Source organism: Prionailurus bengalensis, chromosome A2, assembly GCF_016509475.1.
Source record: "Prionailurus bengalensis isolate Pbe53 chromosome A2, Fcat_Pben_1.1_paternal_pri, whole genome shotgun sequence".
Taxonomy (NCBI): domain Eukaryota; kingdom Metazoa; phylum Chordata; class Mammalia; order Carnivora; family Felidae; genus Prionailurus; species Prionailurus bengalensis.
The window spans coordinates 35,449,228-35,468,002 of record NC_057348.1 but is presented as its reverse complement, the minus strand read 5'-3'; the positions used below and the strand labels follow the sequence as shown (position 1 = coordinate 35,468,002).

General features: G+C 39.9%; 1 protein-coding gene across 2 annotated transcripts in view; it reads right to left on the bottom strand.

Moving 5' to 3' along the window:
- Positions 1–11,729, bottom strand: part of TAFA1 (TAFA chemokine like family member 1) — a 512,889-nt gene extending 501,160 nt beyond the window's left edge. The window contains exons 1-2 of one of the 2 annotated variants that reach the window (XM_043587898.1): positions 10,937–11,729; positions 8,830–8,950 (exon numbers count right to left, since the gene is read on the bottom strand). In XM_043587898.1, the coding sequence (XP_043443833.1) occupies positions 8,830–8,947 (118 nt within the window). In that variant the 5' untranslated portion in view covers positions 8,948–8,950; positions 10,937–11,729. Of the gene's footprint in view, positions 1–8,829; positions 9,340–10,936 lie in introns of those variants that run through there. The other variant, XM_043587899.1, reaches the window with a different exon arrangement.
- Between the last annotated feature and the right edge of the window lie 7,046 nt (positions 11,730–18,775).

Genomic DNA, 18,775 nt, shown 5'->3' with positions numbered 1-18,775 from the left:
ATTTCCCCTTTTAGCCCCACTGCCCTTCACCTTTCTCTACCCTTCTTGCATAAAAGGATTTGAGAAATTCATTAGAAATCAAAAAATGTTGGAGCTGGAGATAATCTTGTCCGAGGTCAGACGCTAACAGCCTACAGGTGGGATATAGCCGTGAGTCAAGTTCTGTCTGGTCCACCTGACATTTAAAAGATAAGGAAATTATACATAAGATTCTAAGTTCCCAGCGTGCCTTGATCTTTCGGATGATCTGGTCACACTGAGCCCATTTTGGGCATAGCTAAGGATGCAATGGGCCCTCTAGATGCACACGTGCTCTTGAGCTGCTACGGTTGTCACCATTTTGTCATGTCTGGCCCCTAGGCGGATCCAATCATTTTTGTTAACTGGTCTAGGAAGGTATTTGCCTTGTCCATCTATGATGGACAAGAATATACTTTATGTTTGCAGATGCACCGATGGCCTCTTTGGGACATCTATACAAAATACGAAAATCATTGTTTCCATCCACCCTCTTACTGGAGGCCTGCAATCGACAACTTATGGGAGATCTCAATGCTCCAGTATCCTAACCCTACTCTGCGGCTCCCTTCTCATTACCATTCCATATAAAAAAGGCTTAATGTGGTGTTTTCCTGCCAGTATATGCATTCTTAAAGGATGTAAAGTTCTTGCCTAGTTGATAAAAAAATACTTATTGAATATTTACACAACATTTATTCAGTGAGAAGTATGATCTGCCAGCCTGCTGACCCTAATCTAAGATATATTACCAATTTCAAGAGCACTGAAGTGCTTTTTCTTCCTATTGTGTGGTAGCTCATCTAAACCTGGGGGCTGACATACTGTAGTCACTTCAGAGCTTATGACTCAATCCATCCATTCTTCATCTACATTCGGGGGAAACACACACACACACACACACACACACACACGCCTTTGGGTGTATACAGACTCAGCTTGCATTTATTCTTGGGTAAAACAGAAGCATGCCTAAAAGAGTAGGTCTAGTCAGGACACAGTAAAGGTAAATACAGGTGATGGCAACAGCAGAACAATGACCTTGGCTGAGGATGGGGCTCTTCCTCCCTTCTGGACTCTGGGTGAGATTTGGTTTGACTCCTTCCCTGCATGGAGGAAGGATCTGCTTAATGAATAGCCACATCACTCAGCATATCCATCCATCTTCTGAGAGAAAATTGCTGTGATTATATCATCTGTCTTTTCTTTCTCTGAACCTTTATTATATAAAGATGGGGGAAGGAGAAAGAAATAGTGCGCCAGCATGGTCCCCTAAGTGCTTTGAAGACATTATCTTTAGAAAAATCCAATTAGTTTACACAAATTGTTAACAAAATAATTCATTTTCTTTCTACCCCAAAGAAAGGAAAAATTGCTGTCTGTTGTTATTTTCTCCCTGCTACAAAGATGAAGTGAATTTTTCTCTTGCTATCAAACAATTTGAGAGCAGAAGGCCTTCCCTTATTTGCGAAGTGAAGTTTCTCTTCAGTCCCTGAAGACCACACTTACAATATTTTCTAAGTCTATAGGAAAAAAAACCCATGCTGTGACTGAAAACCTTAGGGATTTAATTTTGTACTACATCCCTAAGCATATTCTTTGGATTATTGTGATTAATGGAAGTGCTGTCAAATATTAAATAGAGTAAAAAGCTACACAAAGATATTGTAAAAAATACACACACGCACACACACACACGCATATGCTATACTGACAATTTAATATTTACATCACTCTCCATTTGAGGTATCTCTGAATTGCAAACATGCACACATATACATATACATCCATATATACATACACACTCACACACAAGTAGTAACAAATGAGGGAGAGGTTCAGATTTTACCAGAACATTCATTCCTTCTTCACTTAATAACATAACAACTATTTTCTGAGCACCTATTATATGTGAAATTCCTTACTAAAAGTGAGAGATAAGAAGATGAATAGCACAGGTTTCTAGAATTATTTCGGGTCACGCTTCTCAATGCATGTGATAAGAATAGATACTTGAGACATTGCCCGAGTAAAATAAAAGTGTTTGGAAATTTTTAGTTCAACACAATCAAGTTTCCTATCTGCAAATCTTTCCAGAACTTGTATACACATCACATGCACTGCAAATCTCCGAGAGGAGAACATACCAGACAGTCAGTACTGCCCCAACACTTAACAGCTTTTTTCCAAGGAGCATCGTGAGGGTACAGCATTTTGTGAACTGGAAAATGCTGGCCTAGACGTTTTATTGGATTAAGGCTCTAAAAAGGAAAAGGGCCTCATGACAATTTTGTTTTTCTTTCTCCTTAAACTAGGATCAGTGTGATACATTTCTTTTTTTTAATTAAAAAAAATGTTTATTTATTTTTGAGAGAGAGAGACAGAGCAGGGGAGGGGCAGAGAGGGAGATACAGAATCTGAAGCAGGCTCCTGGCTCTGAGCCGTCAGCACAGAGCCCCACGCAGGGCTCGAACCCATGACCCATGAGATCGTGACCTGAGCTGAGGTAGGATGCTCAACCAACTGAGCCACCTAGGCGCCCCAATACATTTCTAATTTTACCATAAAACTCTCTACAGCTAATATTTTAAGTTTCTTTTAAAAAAGTAATGTATACCCACATTAAAAACAAACCCATAAAACACGTAAGTATAGGAAATAAAAAGTCTAAGTCATTCTGGCCTAACACCAGGTTTAACTAACACTATATAGGGAATGTTTATATACTTTCTGACATTATTTTATGTCTGCGCTAATATTTTTTCCAAAATTGTTTTGAAACTGTATATTTCGTTCCTTGTTTTTTTCACTCAGCAGTACATCATGGGCATTTTTCCTTAACAGTGCATATAAATCCATCTCACCCTTTGCAGTGGCTACATTGAATCCCACTGTTCAGGTGTACAATGACTTACTTTACCAAACTCCTTTTTTTAAAATTTTTTTTTATGTTTATTTATTTTTGAGACAGAGCATGAACGGGGGAGGGTCAGAGAGAGAGGGAGACACAGAATCGGAAGCAGGCTCCAGGCTCTGAGCCATCAGCCCAGAGCCCGACGCGGGGCTCGAACTCACGGAGTATGAGATCATGACCTGAGCTGAAGTCGGATGCTTAACCGACTGAGCCACCCAGGCGCCCTACCAAACTCCTTTTGACGGAGATAAAACTCTCCTCCAACTATTTGCCGTTAAATTAACAAAATCCTAACATTCACTTTTCTAAACCTGTCCAATCGTTTTCTTAGGATAAGCATACCAAAATGGAATTACGTAGGATCTGCACATTTTACACTTTGGGACACACTGCCGAATTGTTTTCAAAAAAATGGTATACCAAGGTATACAATCAAACTTTGAGATTTTCACACAGCTTAAAACTGGAACAGTTTTTCAAAAAGTTCAAGTTGTCATCTCAAATGAACTTTAAGAAATTGACAACTGAACTCTAATGTTCCTTTGGGCCACTCCTAAATACTTGTTTTCAGTGTGGTATAATATTTATTTTCCTTAACTATGAATTGAGGCCATAGGCTCAAGCTCACATAAATAACAATATTCATATAGCACTGTAATAATTCTCCTATAAACTCATGAGATTGACAGGAAATACTTATTTGCATCTCTACTTGGTTTGGATAATTTGAAGTCTTATCAAATGTCCATAGCTGACTCTGAGACAAGGTCAATATCATCAATCAGATGATCAATGGATTATCACTAGCACGAGCTTACACCAAATAACAACCTGTCTGCTCTAATCCTCAGGTCAATTCGCTACACTTAGCAATCCAGTAGTGGTACAAATTCTTAAAAAGCCAACACGCAACCAATGTTGTTCTGACAATTTCTTTTATATTATAATTGTAAAACAATGCTTTATTGTAATGTGCCAGGGTATTCTAATGCATATTCCTTAAGCAACTTTCAGTACAGTAATATTGAATAGTAAGGTAAAAACAAGTATAAGACATACGAGAAAGCTTTTTAATATTTTAACCAAAAACACCACACTTTTAAATGGATGGTGATATTCCCTTTGTAATCATTAAGTCATAAACGAATACCTCTAAATACACAGTTTTGCTTAATACAGTTTTAAATAAGGCCAAGTATGAGTTACATAGACAATTCTATTAAGTGTAATCTTTCCATACATCATTTCCATATACACCTGTCAATACAATAGCAGCGACTCAAGAATAAATGATTCATTAGGCACTTAAAACTTCTTGTCTCATGTAATTTATCTTTATAATTTTAAATTACTAAAGAATCCCAAGGATCTTTTCTTACTAAAGTATTTTGAAATGATCCATATTTCATTAAGTTTCAAGAACAACCCCCCACACACATACCCACACACTCAAAATTAAGTAACCATTAAACTTACTGTCATAATTCATATATCCATAAGGGAGAAAAACTAATTCTAAATTTAGATAGTTACGTCCAGCGAACCATTCATCCTTTCTCACCTGTTACACAATAACTAACGATCACAAAGAGTTGAAGCTGTCTTTTTTAATTACCTGAAACAAGAGAACACCACTTTTGGGTTTTCGTTGTTTAGTCTTCCTTTATAAAATTATGTGTGTGTGTGCATGTGCGTGTGTCTGCGTGTGTGTGTGTGTGTGTGTGTGTGTATAAGGGCACAGGTATTCTTCAAGTTATCATGGCAATTTCCGACATCGTTACCAAAATAAAAACTTGGTTTGACCAAATATTAAAATATTGACATTACAAATCTGTTAACATACAGCTCATTTCACGAATTTGTGTACTTTTAAAATTCACTTCCATGTGATTGACTATTTTAATCCTCCTTAACTAGTGAGTAAGTGAAAATAAATGGTGTGTTCCTAATACCAGAAATACGGAAAAGAGAAAGTACTTTGGGTCTACAGGGAAATCCATTAAAACCAGCCCGTTTTCCAGTTAACCTACTCTGATTCTGTTTGTGTACTAACCCACTGTACTGAGAAGACAGATCTCAAATTCATGGGCTCGCAAAAAACATTGTCCCGATTTCATGTTTTGACAGCAGAAATTGGCCCAAATCTCCAACCATTTCCCCTACAGGACCCTGGCCGGCTGGTGCCATCCAGGTGCGGCACAGTCTGACAAGGGGAACGTCGCGTCAAATTCCACTCATCTGTCAGTGTAGTGGATTATTTCTTGAGAGACTGAAATTGGCTACTTAGGATGGGAAGACCATCAATCTTCCTGTGTAAGGGATGGCGAAGGGGCTGCCGGTAAGAGGCTGGCAAGAGGGGGACCAGCCGCTCCTAAGCAGGTGAGGAGGCAGCTGTAAAGCCTTCCCTCTCCCCCACTCAGGGCTCTGAGGGAAAGATTTGTCATTTTTCACATTTCCCGGATACTTGGTATGCACGCTGTGTCCGCCTGCTCCTGCTTTATGAAAGAGGCGATTTTTCAAGCTTAGGCAAATGTGGCAAAGCTCAGGGTCTGCCTGGTGTCTCATTTTTTCTCATCATGTCACTTGTTTTAACTGATTTGAGAAAATGAGATTATGTTTTTCCTTTTTGCTCATTTATCCAGCTATTTATTTATTTATTTGCTCATTTAGGGGTGGATTGTCACAGATAACCGGTCCTGATTTCTCTCTTGTTTTCATACACATTTCATTAGTGTCCCTGAAGATTTAAGGCTCACAAAGGGAAACATCACAACTCTCATCACAAAAAGCATATATTTACTCTTAAAATCAAAACAGATTGTATTAAAGGAGATTGTATTTCTGACTGAAAGAATCTAGAATATTGCTATGTCCAAGATCTATCGCTTTAATCTTCGCAGCTATTGTTGAAAACCCAAGAAAGTTGAATAAACCTATTACGTAGAACAATTGGACTTTCACTCTGATATCATTTTAATCTTTCTGCATCGAGAAAGGAGTAGATATAGTTTCTTAATTTCACCAATGAATCCGAAATGGATCTCAAATGTGTAAGCACTTCAGTTGAAATTGGTTTGGGCACTAAAATTTCTTAGGGTATTTGACACACGGATCAACCACGCATTGATGATGATAAGCAATTTCTATCAGTCGACAGTGGAGAAAACAAACACTGAGTTTCATTTTAGTCAGAACTTAATGTTTCTCAGTTTAAGATTATAATATTTTGATAACAAGCCCCCTAAGGATTTACTTACAAGTAGCATGGCCATAACCCCTGACCAAAAAAACCTCATGTATTAACTGATTAACAGAGATAGTCTAAGTGAAAGCACGCGTTGCAAAGCATACTATATTTCACAACTATACAAACTGAGTGTAACAGACACATGGCAATTGGTGATATAGTCTAGCCAGGTATCAAAGAGCTAAAAAAACAAACAAAAAACATTCACAAGAGTAAAACGAGATTTTTGTCCCAGGTGGAGTATTAGCTGTGTGCACAGCAAAACTTGACTCATTCAGCGTTTCTGACAAGTACCTTTGCAGTCCATTAAGGGGACAAGTCAGTAATCGCTGATATTTATGAAGAGCTTCACAGGTTTGCAAAGCACTTCCGCAAAGACGATTTTATTTACGCCCCCCGTAATACCCCTAAATGGGAAACTGGGCTCAGAGAAGAAAAGTGACTTTCCCAAGGTCATGCCATCTGATGTTAAGTCACAGACAGGAGGACCTGGCCCGAGCTCCACACCAACCAAGGACACCACTGATGGCCTCTGCCGGGGGCCACCTTTCAGAATGGGTTTGCAATTTAAAAGAGTCCAGGAATTAACATAGCTTGGAAGTTTTCACAAATTATGGAAAACCGTTCAGACCTCCTCAAAGAGGCTACCTGGCATGGCCATTCTGTGCTCTGGGAGGCATTACCCCCTCCCTGGGAAACAGGGCAGGGAGGTGACATCAGACCGTCCTGACTTCCACTGGCAGTTATTGGCTGTGCCTTCTCGCACTAGTCACCAGATCCCTCAGAACTTCGGTCTCCTGGGCAACAGGATGGGGGGTGGGGGGAGGCAGCGCTACGTTTGGGGCGGTGGGGTGCAGAACCTACTTGCATGGGGACTAAGACAACGTGACACTGTGCCTGAGACACTCACAACAGTTACGTCTGTTAGGAAGTCTTATTGTTCAGTATTACAATGCATGAAGATTTCCCGCGTTATTTGTAAGGCTGTAACAAGTCAAAGGCATTTTCGCCACAACAGACTGGCGATTAACTGACTAACCTGAAGATTCCAAAACCTACGTTTGTTCTTCCTCCACCTCGGCGCGGAAGCCTGGGGGTGTGGCGGTCCCCGCTCCGGGTTCAGGACCCACGAGGCAGAAATGCGAGCGCGCGGCAGGGGCGGCAGAGCGGTTTCTGTGCCCGCCTGCAGGGGCACCAGCGCCCGCTCGCCTTCCCTCCCACACCCGGGGCGTGAGGAGTGAGGGTGGCTGGGGCCCAGACGCAGCCCGGGGTTCAGGCCGCCCCCAGCCCCTCCCCCCCGCCCCCGCCCCCTCCTCCCACGGTGGCCAGGCTCCTGCGGCTCGCGCGCTCCCCTGCAGCCCGGTGCGGGCGCGCGGGAGGACCCAGGGCTGCACCCTCGCGCGCTCCTTCCTGCCAGCAGCCCGGAATCAGCCGGGGGAGGCAGCAAGCGGCGCCCCGGGAGATGTTGCTGGACGACTGTGCCCAGGAGCCCAGGATTGGTGCCCAGGCCTCTTGCGGAGCCAGGGAAAGGCTAAGGCGTGGACGCTGGACCGCGCAGCTGGAACGAGCCGAACGTTTGGGAGGAGGCCAGGAAGAATTTGGAGAGGGGCTGGAGGGCTGGGAGCGTTTCAGAACTGAGGATCTGGAGCTTGCCGCGCAACTAGTCCCCCCGAGCCCGGACTTGGGGATGAGGGGGGGGGGGAGGAGGGGGGGGGGAACAGGCGCAGGTGGAGGGGGGAGTAAACCAACGCAAAGGCTGAAATTAAACAGAATGTGGAAAGAAATCTTCAGATAACCAGGGAGGGTAAGGACAATCGAGCTGGGGGACAGTAACGAGAAAGGCAAAGAAGAAGAAAAAAAAAAAAAAAAATCCAGACTGAAGAGTGAGGCCATGGAAGGATGAGAAATGTACTTTAAACAGAAAGGCAAAGAAAGAAAAATGCGTCCGGAAATCAAAATTCAACATAGGGGGGAAAATCAGGCTACAGGCAACGTGTTCCTGAAAGTGTCAAGAAAGAGAGAGAAAGAGAAAGAAAAAAAAAAAAAAAGCCGCCGAACAAACTGGAAGAACAGAAAGTGAAGGGAGAAAGGAAAGGAGACAAATTAAACCAGACAAGAAATAGTAAGTTATTTTTAAATTTCTTTCTCATTGACAAACTACTTCCAAAGTTAATTTTGGCACATACATCCCCCCCAAATTCTGAGCTGCATAGACACCGACATTAGAGTATCTACTCTTAGATAGGCTATCCCAGGAATATATACACATTATTTTATTGGTAGCAAAGATCATGTTTTGCCTCTAAAAAATCCTCAAGTCTTGCAAGTTATCCCACCTTGTGCAGAATATTTTGCTCTTGGCCAAAGTACCCCAAAAAACAATGACTTCTACTTTTTAAGGCGTGAGGAAGAGGGCAGGGAGATCTCAGCGAAGACCTTTTTTTGTTTTGCTTTGTTTTTTTCCTGAGAAATTAATAGAAATACCTCTGAGGCATTTTAGGATCCCCCCCAAGCATCCAGCCAACAATATGTCTTGGAATTCAGAGGCAAGCTGCCCACATCATAGCACTTTCTGTCACTTACATTCCACCATCTGTTAAGGTGACAGCAGCGAGACTGGAGGCTGCATTGGAGCCAGCTTCCGACTTACCTGGTCTGTGCAGGTGGTGCTGCTGGAAGGTGTGCTGAAGGGTTCCATGGCACAGGAGCACTGCACAAGCACTTATCCACAAATACAGGACCCAGGACATTGCAGAGACCATTGCCATTCTCTAAAGACAACATGAGACAGCAAGGATCACCTCCAGCTTCAAGCCCCCAGCTCAGTCAGTCCCAATGATGAAAGAAGGAGGGGGGGTGGTCTCAGACGTCATGTCCCCTTTGCTACTTTGCTGGCTGGAATTAATAACCCAGCAGAGGTCATGCCATGAAGTGGGACTGACGGAAAGCTCTCTCCAAGAGATCGTGAATTCTTTTTGAAATTCTGCAAAACCCACCTCCAAGGCTTGCCAAAACACAGAAATGAATTCAAGTTTTTGCCTTTGGGTTAGGCAGTTTGCAACATAGTATCCTGACTATACATCCTGTTTTGCGCAATGATCTTTAAACTATAGTTATTCCAGGCAGTGAAAAGCTGCAGACTCCTGTTCCTTCTAACTTCATTGTAAGTCTGACATAAGCCTGAAAGGAAAGAGTGGATTCCTTTTTTTTTTTTTTAATTCTACAGTCATGAATTTTTAATCATTCTGCTGTCTTCTAAACTAAGTAATCATTTCTCAGAGGCATGTTGTAATCTCCTGATAGAACCGGTCTTTCTGGCTGGACTTAGAATCAGAAGGAATTGTCTTCAGCCAAAATGAGTTTCAGATGCCACATCTATGCTTCTATCCTAGAGCGAGCCATAATTTACAATATTGCTTTGCCTTCTAAGATCCCATTGTGGCATGTGTTGTATAGTGTTGATGAATATGCATATACAGGTGGTGTATGTATTTATGGATGAACATGTACCTTTTCTCAGGCGCTGAAACTTTGACAGTCTTATCTGCACCTATAAGGATCTTAGGAGCTACAGAGATTCAACTGTGCTACATATTGTCCAATTTCTCAAACAACACCTTATGCTGCATTTCATATTGCCAAATTAATCAAACTTGAAGCATCGTCCTTACTCAGCCAGTGATATGGAAGCATTTTCTCTACAAGAATCCAGTTAAGTGTATGCTTTTCTGTTAGAGCTCCAGAACCCAGATTGTTCCTTTTTAACATTTTCTACTGTCAAATTACACACTACAAGTATTTCAACTATACATTTAAAATCTGCTAGTGACCTCCCAGTGTGGTTTCTTTATTCACGGAAATTGGCACTCTTTCAAAAACTGTGATGTTCAGAAAGCAGAAAGATACACACACACACACACACACACACACACACACATACACACACACACATATATGTATATACAGACATAATAGAAGATAATTTATGGGCTTTAGGAGAGAGATGCAGTCTTTTAAGAAGGGTTTAGGACTATAATAGACAAATGGTGACAACCATAATTAAGTGCAAAGTAGGAAAACATTATTTGCAACAGCATGGTGCCTTTCATGCCTCACTCTGTGATTCAGATGGACCATTCACTTTATAATTACTTTCACTGCCCACTGTTTACTTTTGTAGACAACAGATTTAGCTTCATTGTCTTCAGAACTATCAATATAACATAGATGCAGTCTCTTCAGCAGAGATAAATAGCAACACCCCTTTTGTGAACCTTGAAATGAATGCGTTTGGGGGCCTTTTTCAAATACCCTGCAAATTGTAGAAAGACAAAATAGAGGTGACTGTGGCATGCATTGACTACTTGTGAATTTCAGTTAAAATGCACTAGGAATTCATCTCAACTTTCAAAAAGCCTACCACAATCAAAACTTAACAGTTTTTCAATGACTGTGCTTTCTCTTGCTCATTTATTCACCCACATATATTTTAGCACTTAAAAAGATTACTGTGACTTCACATTTGCAGTATTTTCCTTCTTTTTCCTTTTTTAATTTAACTTTCTTTCATTCTTAGCATCACTTCCAAGGCTCGTGCATTATCACTCTCATGGCTTACTCTCACCAAGAGCTTGTCTCCATGTTAATAAGTGTCTTCCACCAAAATAATGCATCCAGCCTTACATAGTTCTCTAGATATGACTGAACAGGTTACAAATCTGTTTTCTGAATCTTAAATCCTTAAAGAGGCTTCTTACCTGAAAAATCCAGCCAAGAGCAGAGTACTCTATTAGTGTTCATTGGAAAGCTCTAACACTTTCTAAAATCCATCTGTGCACAATTGGAGATTTTTTTTTTTAAAAAAGAGCGTCCCAATAATCTTCTTTATCAGGATTAAAAAATATGTTTTTTCTTCCGATGCTATTTCCACAGTAAAGAAGACATCGGGTGCATTCAGACTGTATTGTCAGAAAAGGAGCCAAGGTTTGAGGGGTGGAAACCTTGTCATTTTCACCTTTAAATCATCTCCTGGCGTCACCTCTGCCTGATGAGACCTCTGAAGGGATGGTGGAATAATGTGCAGTTTCCTGATGAGAGTCAGTTTACAGTTAATGACGGACCATCCCCGGTCCTGTGCATTCAGGGCAGAGTAAGGCAGCAAAATGCAGGAGCAGGGCTGCTATACGGTGCTGTAAGTAGCAGTAGTCTGGTAGTCTGTTTCGATACATCCCTCCTCTGTAAAGTATCACATGTCTTAAAGTGACATTACCCTCTATTACAGCTACAGTGAATTGTAATGCCTGCCCACTAACTCTTCAACAACTCAAGCAGCACTTTAACACTGTATTGCCTGGTATGTTATGTAGAGCTATTACTGATGCCTTTCATTTGCCAAAAGAGTGAAGAGGGAAGGAGAAACAAAAGAAAAAGCATTCTGCTAATATTGATAGTGTTAATGGGGGTTAGACTTGTAACAATAAATGCGAAAGTGAACTGCGAGCCATTTCTTACCTCTTCACGTTCTTTGAACCAGTACGTTAACCAAAAATATTGTTAGGCTTATACAAATTTAAGTCTGTCGATTGTTTTGGCAGCTAAATCTGGGAATATGGTATACTTGGAATACAATATATGCATAAGCCCGATAGAAACCTTCTGACGTTTTTGAACATGTTTAATAAATAGAAACATGTCATTTTCAGCATCAAAGGCTGGGTTATGACAAATAAATATGCTCAAGGCATTTTTTAAAAAATTTCCCTCTCCCTCTAATAACATGCTGGTGTGGGGAGAGAAAACACTCAGAAATTGGATATTTTGTTTCTAGTACTATGCTTTGGACACTCTCTTCTTTGGAAACATAGTGTGATTGTACCTGAACATCAACGAGCACGCAAGTTGACCTAGTTTTCACTTACAGACTGCATGAGCACTGATTCTCAGAAATACTCATTCAGTTATTTCATGAATTGCTTATAAAGCACCTACTATGTGTTAGACATTTGGACAAGGCAGAGAACAAAACCAATGTGGTCGCCACTGTTACAGGTCATACTAATGAGGGAGCATGGGACAAGCTGAGGGCAAAAACAGGCTGGCACCCCCGCCTCCAAGGTGGAACATGTGTGATATTCCTCAGACACTCCTGGCTACCCAAGAACAGAGGAAGGGGGTTTAAGTGCTTGCCATGGTAATGTGGGAAACTACGGCAAATGAAAAACTGAATTCCTTTACTGCCTACAGCCCATTGACAAGTCCTTGACACCAGGAAAGTAACCTCCCTCTACGAGCTCAGCTGCCTTGATGAGGACACTTTGCTTGGGGCAAAAGGGAATCTTAGCTTAACATTATCCCAACCTCCGGGATCCTGTAAGTCTACTTCCTTTGTCTCAACTACCCCGAGATATGTGATGTCAATCATACTCCAAGCTTATGGCCCCCCGAAATACATCTGAAGGGTCTCATGATTGAGGTTGTATTCAACAGTAATAAATGGCGTTTCCCTAGCAACAGCTAGCCCAAGGTCCTTGAAACCTTGCTTCCAAAATACCTTAGAGACTTAACTCTATCCCTAACTCCCAACCTGAGGGTATATAATCATTTACCCGCCACAACCCCAGAGCAGCTCTTTCTGCCCACGGGTCCTGTCCCTGTTCTTTAATAAAATCACCTTTTTGTACCAAAGACGTCTTCAAGAATTCTGTCATCGCCGGCGGCCCAGACCACCCACCATCACCCCAAAATTTCATCAGTACAATTTAGTCTTTCATCTTTTTTTGAAAATCAAAGTGGTTCCCATAATTTTCCTTGTTCACAAACCTTTGGAAATACCGCAGAATACTCTTGCCTTGTGCAGGTGTCATAAAGAAGGGCCAATGCTGCCACCATGCTATTTTGGAAACCATCCCCTTTTTTCATCTTACAGAGTGAAAGAGTGAGAGGCCCTGCAGACACGGAGCTCTTCCCCACTGGTCTTTCCCATTGCACATTACATATGTAACAACACCAAAGTTCTAGTTAGTAGTGTGTGTTTCATTTCAGTGGTTCATGATTGTTGTGTTGGTGACACCTACAGAAATTTTACACCAATAGTGCAATCTCAAGAAAAAATAATAATGGCAGTGCAGCAGCTAATGTGCATTGAACTTTTGCTATGAGTAGCATTACTCTATATGATGTTGTTTATAAGGTATAACTTAATCCTTTTTACTAACTCCATAGGATAAGTGTTATCATTCTTATCTCCATTTCAAAGATAAGTAACCTGAGGGAGAACAGGGAGACTTAAAAACTTGCTCAGGGTAATATAGCTAGTAAGCCTTAGGGCAGGTATCAAACTCCAGGGATCTGGCTCAAGAACCCATCTCATAAAATATTTCATGGTTAAAACAACACCCCAAAATTAACCATTACATTTTCTTATTTCCTTACCTTTAAGATGGTCTCAAAAAAAGTATTATTCATTCATTCAAGAATTACATATTGAGCACATTCCAGGCTTTTGAAATATAGATGTGTGTAAGGTAGTCTTTATGATTTTTGTTTGGTTTTGTTTTTGCTATGCTAATGCATTCAAATTAAAAGGAGGTTCACATTTACTAATAAAGGCTACCATTTTGAAAAAGTTACCATTATGTTCTTCCTTTCTAGGGATTAAATAAAAGCTAAACATAGTTATCTACAAATTAGTTCAGTTTAATAAGCTTGAAAGACATAGTAATGGATTATGTTCAAGGCACTCAGATAAGCATTGTTAATTTTTCAAAAAAAAGACTGGAAGAAAGACTTGCTCTTTCAAGCTTAAGTGACTTTCAATACATGTATATGATGGAACAAGAATATCAACGTAGTTCCAGTTTTTTCTCCCAAATACCTTGCGGTCCATTGTATTGCAGTCAATGACCATTTGTCCTAATACTATAGGCATCAACAAATATTGGCATTTAAGGCAATTTAGTATATTATCCCACCTTTTTTGTGATAGCAAAACTATTCTCACACCTTTCAAAGAAGTTGGGTCTTTCTACAGTCTGGCCATAGAAGGACTGTCTGAGTATCCGAACTCCTTTATGGTTGAGTGGGCCATAAAGTTCTGGCCAATGAAGTATCTGCAGAATTGATGGTGTCTTTTTGAGGCTGAAGCATTTATTTGTTGAAGCAGCATCTGCCTTTGCTTCATGAACAGGGACTAGCCACACTCTCAGCCTGGATTCTTGAGTGATCACAGAGCACAGGCCCTCCCCTTTTCCCACCAACCCAAAATGGATATACACAGTGAATAAGAAATGTCTTGTTCTTTAAGCAAGTGAGATTTGAGGGCTATTTGTTACTGCAGCATAACCTAGTCTACTCTGACTGATGAGGACTTTAACTTACATTATTCATGTATTAATTGAATTTTTATGGTCCATACACTGCCCTAAGCTCTGTGGAGACAGCAGTACACACATCAAACCAAGTTCCTGCCTTTTCAGAGCTCCTTGCAATAGAAATCTATTGGAGACTTTAAGTTTTTTTATTATTATTTTTAATCAGAGCGCGATAAGCCCAAAGCACTGATTGTTGCTACTGGAATCCCTTAGGATTCTTGGAAACCAGGAGTTATAGACTGATTGCTCATGTGGCCCATGGCTGTGTCCTACTCAGCCATTTTCTTATGCAGGCACAGTATTTACAAATGGCCAAGGACTACAGCAGCATTTTTTTTAGCCCATCCAGTTTTATTAATTCAAGATACCTATGTAGCTGGGTGTTCAAACCAGGATTCAGGCCAAACTCCTAAAGATCTACATTTCAAACATAGTATCTATGTATACACACATTTGTTTATGTAAAGAAGAGAAAAGTCTATTCATTAGCCTATTTATCTGCCCCATGGAGAAATGCACTTTAATTCAGAGGAAAAGACCGATGAAAATAACTGGGGGTAAAAGCTAAAACACTCAGAATGGTTAAATAGCCAAGAATATTCAGCGAATTGCCCTGTATAATAAGAAGCAGTGGGCAGAGGGATGAGTGATAGAGGATATGACAAGGAGAAAACCAGGAGGGAGAAAAAAAAAATGGTAGGAGGTAGAGAGGCAGAGACAGAAATATATTAGAGGCTCAGGAAGAGGCCTTAGAACAGAAATGTCCAAAGGGGATTTCTTGGTGGAAAACTATATCCTATGGAGTGTGACTCTTCCCTGTTTCACCAAATGAGTATAAAAGTCTTAAAAAAAAAAACTCACCTATACTTTGTGTTAGTTATTAAGTTTCCTGGGAAACCCATTGAAGGGGCTAATTCCTGTATCCTGACATAAAGTACCATGAAAGAATCCCTCACTCCCCTGATTACCACACTGCTTACTTCTTAGCATTAGAAATAAAAGCCATCATACTTCAGTTTAAGAACAGTCCACTTAATAATTTGGCTAATTTTAATTCACAAATGCGCAGGAAAAAAATTTGAGACAGGCAAGATTTTATGTCTATGCATATTTCTAAATTGAAAAACAACTAAAGGAATTTAAATAAATTACATCTGGACTAAGAAACATGCCAAGTTTCAATCCAATGCAAATTAAAGTGGCTTAGATGTATACCATTTAAATCGCATTTCTTGAGATAACACATTTTGGTTGTGATTTCCCAACCCTGAGGTTTTTTCTTATTTCATTTCAATTGGTTAATGAAAATGGAGGCATGGATAAGAGGATAATTGTCATGGTACTTTCTATCTCAACTATATGCCTTCTGTAGCACTGAAGTCCAATTTCTTTTTTTCTATAGTCACTGGGGCTACCTATCAATTGGCTGAAAATGTCTATTTTAAAATCATGATCATGAGAAGGCTATATACCTTTTCCCTTGGCTAAGTAATAATGTTATTTTTCTTCCATTTGTGTATATAAATCATTTGTGTTATTTTACTTTTTTTTTCTAGAACTCACCTGAAATTTTCCAGTCTACCAAACAGTCCTATGTGCCCTATACCAGATACACAGCAGTTATCCCTAGTTGTCAGTCTTACCTTTGGGACCTAAACAGCATGTATATACTTGCCTTATTTCTCTTATCACCTGCCATGATTCAAAATATATTTAAGCTAAGAAGAAGGAAAGGATGATGAAGAGAAAGTAAATGAAGTACAATAAGAGAATAGGAGTTATAATGATAATATATAATATTGATGATGATTGATGATATATAATAACAATATTATTATAATTAAGAATATAATCAAATATAATAATGATGAGGGGCATCTGGGTGGCTCAGTGGGTTAAGCGTCCAACTTCGGCTCAGGTCATGATCTCACAGTTTGTGCATTCAAGCCCTGTGTCAGGCTGTGTGCTGACAGATCAGAGCCTGGAGCCTGCTTCAGATTCTGTGTGTCCCTCTCTCTCTCTGCCCCCCCCCCTCGTGCTCTGTCTCCCTCTGTCTCTCAAAAATAAACATTAAAAAATTTGTATAATAATGATGACAGTGCTATTCTATTAATATCTATTTGGGGGTGCTGGGGGCAGGGGGGGGGGACTCTTTCTATATACCAAACCCTGGCTGAGCCTTTACATTCAGTGTCTCATTTAATACTTACAAAATTGCGAACAGATCTATATCTTATTGATCTCTATTTTATGGGTAGAAAATCAAATTTCAGAGAAGTTAAGTATTTGAACTAATATCACACCTCTAATAAGATTGAAGAACTAAGATTCAGACTTATCTTTAGTTCCCAGAACCTAAGCTCCAATCAACCAAATACAGATAAGCAGTACTAGTAAGAAACAATACATTTTGCATAATAAAGATAAAAGACCAAGTAAACAAAGATGAGCCTGATGTAAAGTTTGAACATGAAATGTAAACTGTCAAGTGATACACAAAAAGCATTATTTTGACTCTAAGTTTCCAACTAGTGAAGAAGAGAAAATTATTTCTTAAAAATCCATAGCATCCACAAGGTAAAAAACAAGACAAAAGCAAACAAGGAAACAAATAAAAAGCCAAACTCTGCTCAAGAGAGAATAAGCATCATTAATAGTAACAAAGAATGAACAGAACCTAAGTCATTTCCTATAAAACTAGTGATACTTAGGTCTATATTTGAATCTGGATACATAAGGCAGAATTTTCAGGAACTGTAAGAAAAGGGAAATGGGAGACAAAGTTTTTCTTAGGCTGGAAGGAAAGATAACCTTCATGTAGGAATCTCATTTTTCACCTCTAGCAGCCTATCTCTACAATTACTTTATCAATTATAATTCCTCATTGCTTATCTTGTCTGTCTTCCAGGCAGAAGAAAAAGAAAGAACAAGGTCATTTCTTTGGTTCTTCTACTTCTCATTTCTTTACTTTTCTTTTAGAACAGAGAGAAAGTTGAAACAACAGCTTCACTTTCTTCTCTACGATCAAAGTAATAAATAAACTAGTGAGTTAGAGACCAAGTGGCCTCTTTATTACAAGAATATGAACATATAAGCACATAAAGGTCATGAAAATGACTGCTTTGATGATAATTATAAAAACAGTAATGATTTCTTTGGTTCATAAAACTCACACATCCATAGTTGTATTCATCATCACTGTTGCCTAATCCCAATGAATGGTTCAAGCCAAAAATGAAGACTGTCTTTCCCATCTCCCTCTCTATGAACTTCCACATTGTGTCATTTCCTATTACTTTGACTTTCTGTCTATGCCTTAAATCTATCCATTCTCTCCCTCTCCATTTCAACCCTTGTTTAGGCAACCATCATCTTTCATCAACTATGATAATACTTTCCTAATATATGTGCTCCTCCCACCTATCAGTCCCCACTCTGCAGTAAGAGGCAATGTGTTTGAGATGCATGTTGATCATTCCACTCTTGTATTTAAAAACCTTTTGGTAGTTTTCCATTGAGCCTAAAATAAAGCCCATATTCATGACCATGGTTGAGAAGGCTCTGTATCCCTACCCTGGTCTACATCTCCGGCCTCATCTTAAAACACTCTCACTCTTGACTCGTGCTACAGTTTTCTCTTGGGTCCCTGAATGGGACAGGGAAACTTCCTCCTGGTAGCCTTTTGCTCCAAAAGAGATCAAGTCCCTCTGCTACATGCTCCTGCAGCCCTCAGGGTATCATCTCTGTAGCCTTAACCACCATTGTAAATAACTGTTTTTGGCATTACTTGCTTGTTACCTGCTTTATCTCTTTCCTAGAGTCACCATGAGAGCAAGGAAAACCAGTATCTTTTTTACCACTGTATCTTCAGAATTGAACATGTATGTAGTACCTGGCCTACAGTATACACTCAACTGTTTGCATAAACAAATGAATAATAATAAATCAATCAAAAGTAAAATATGAGTTCACTATCATGACAGCATACACAACAAACTGTTTTTCTCTAAATAAGTAGATGGTGTGCCTTCCCCAATACCTTTTGCTAGTTCTCTTGGTAGCCAATAGCATGCTTTTACAAAGTGACACATATTCAGGATGACTGCCTTGATTTGTGTTAGTCAACGGCTATGCCACTTAGTCAAGGAAATTGGCCCATACGTTGTTTAAACCCATACTTACCTGCCACTAAATCTGTGTTGGATTTTTTTTTCTTTTCCTTTTTTT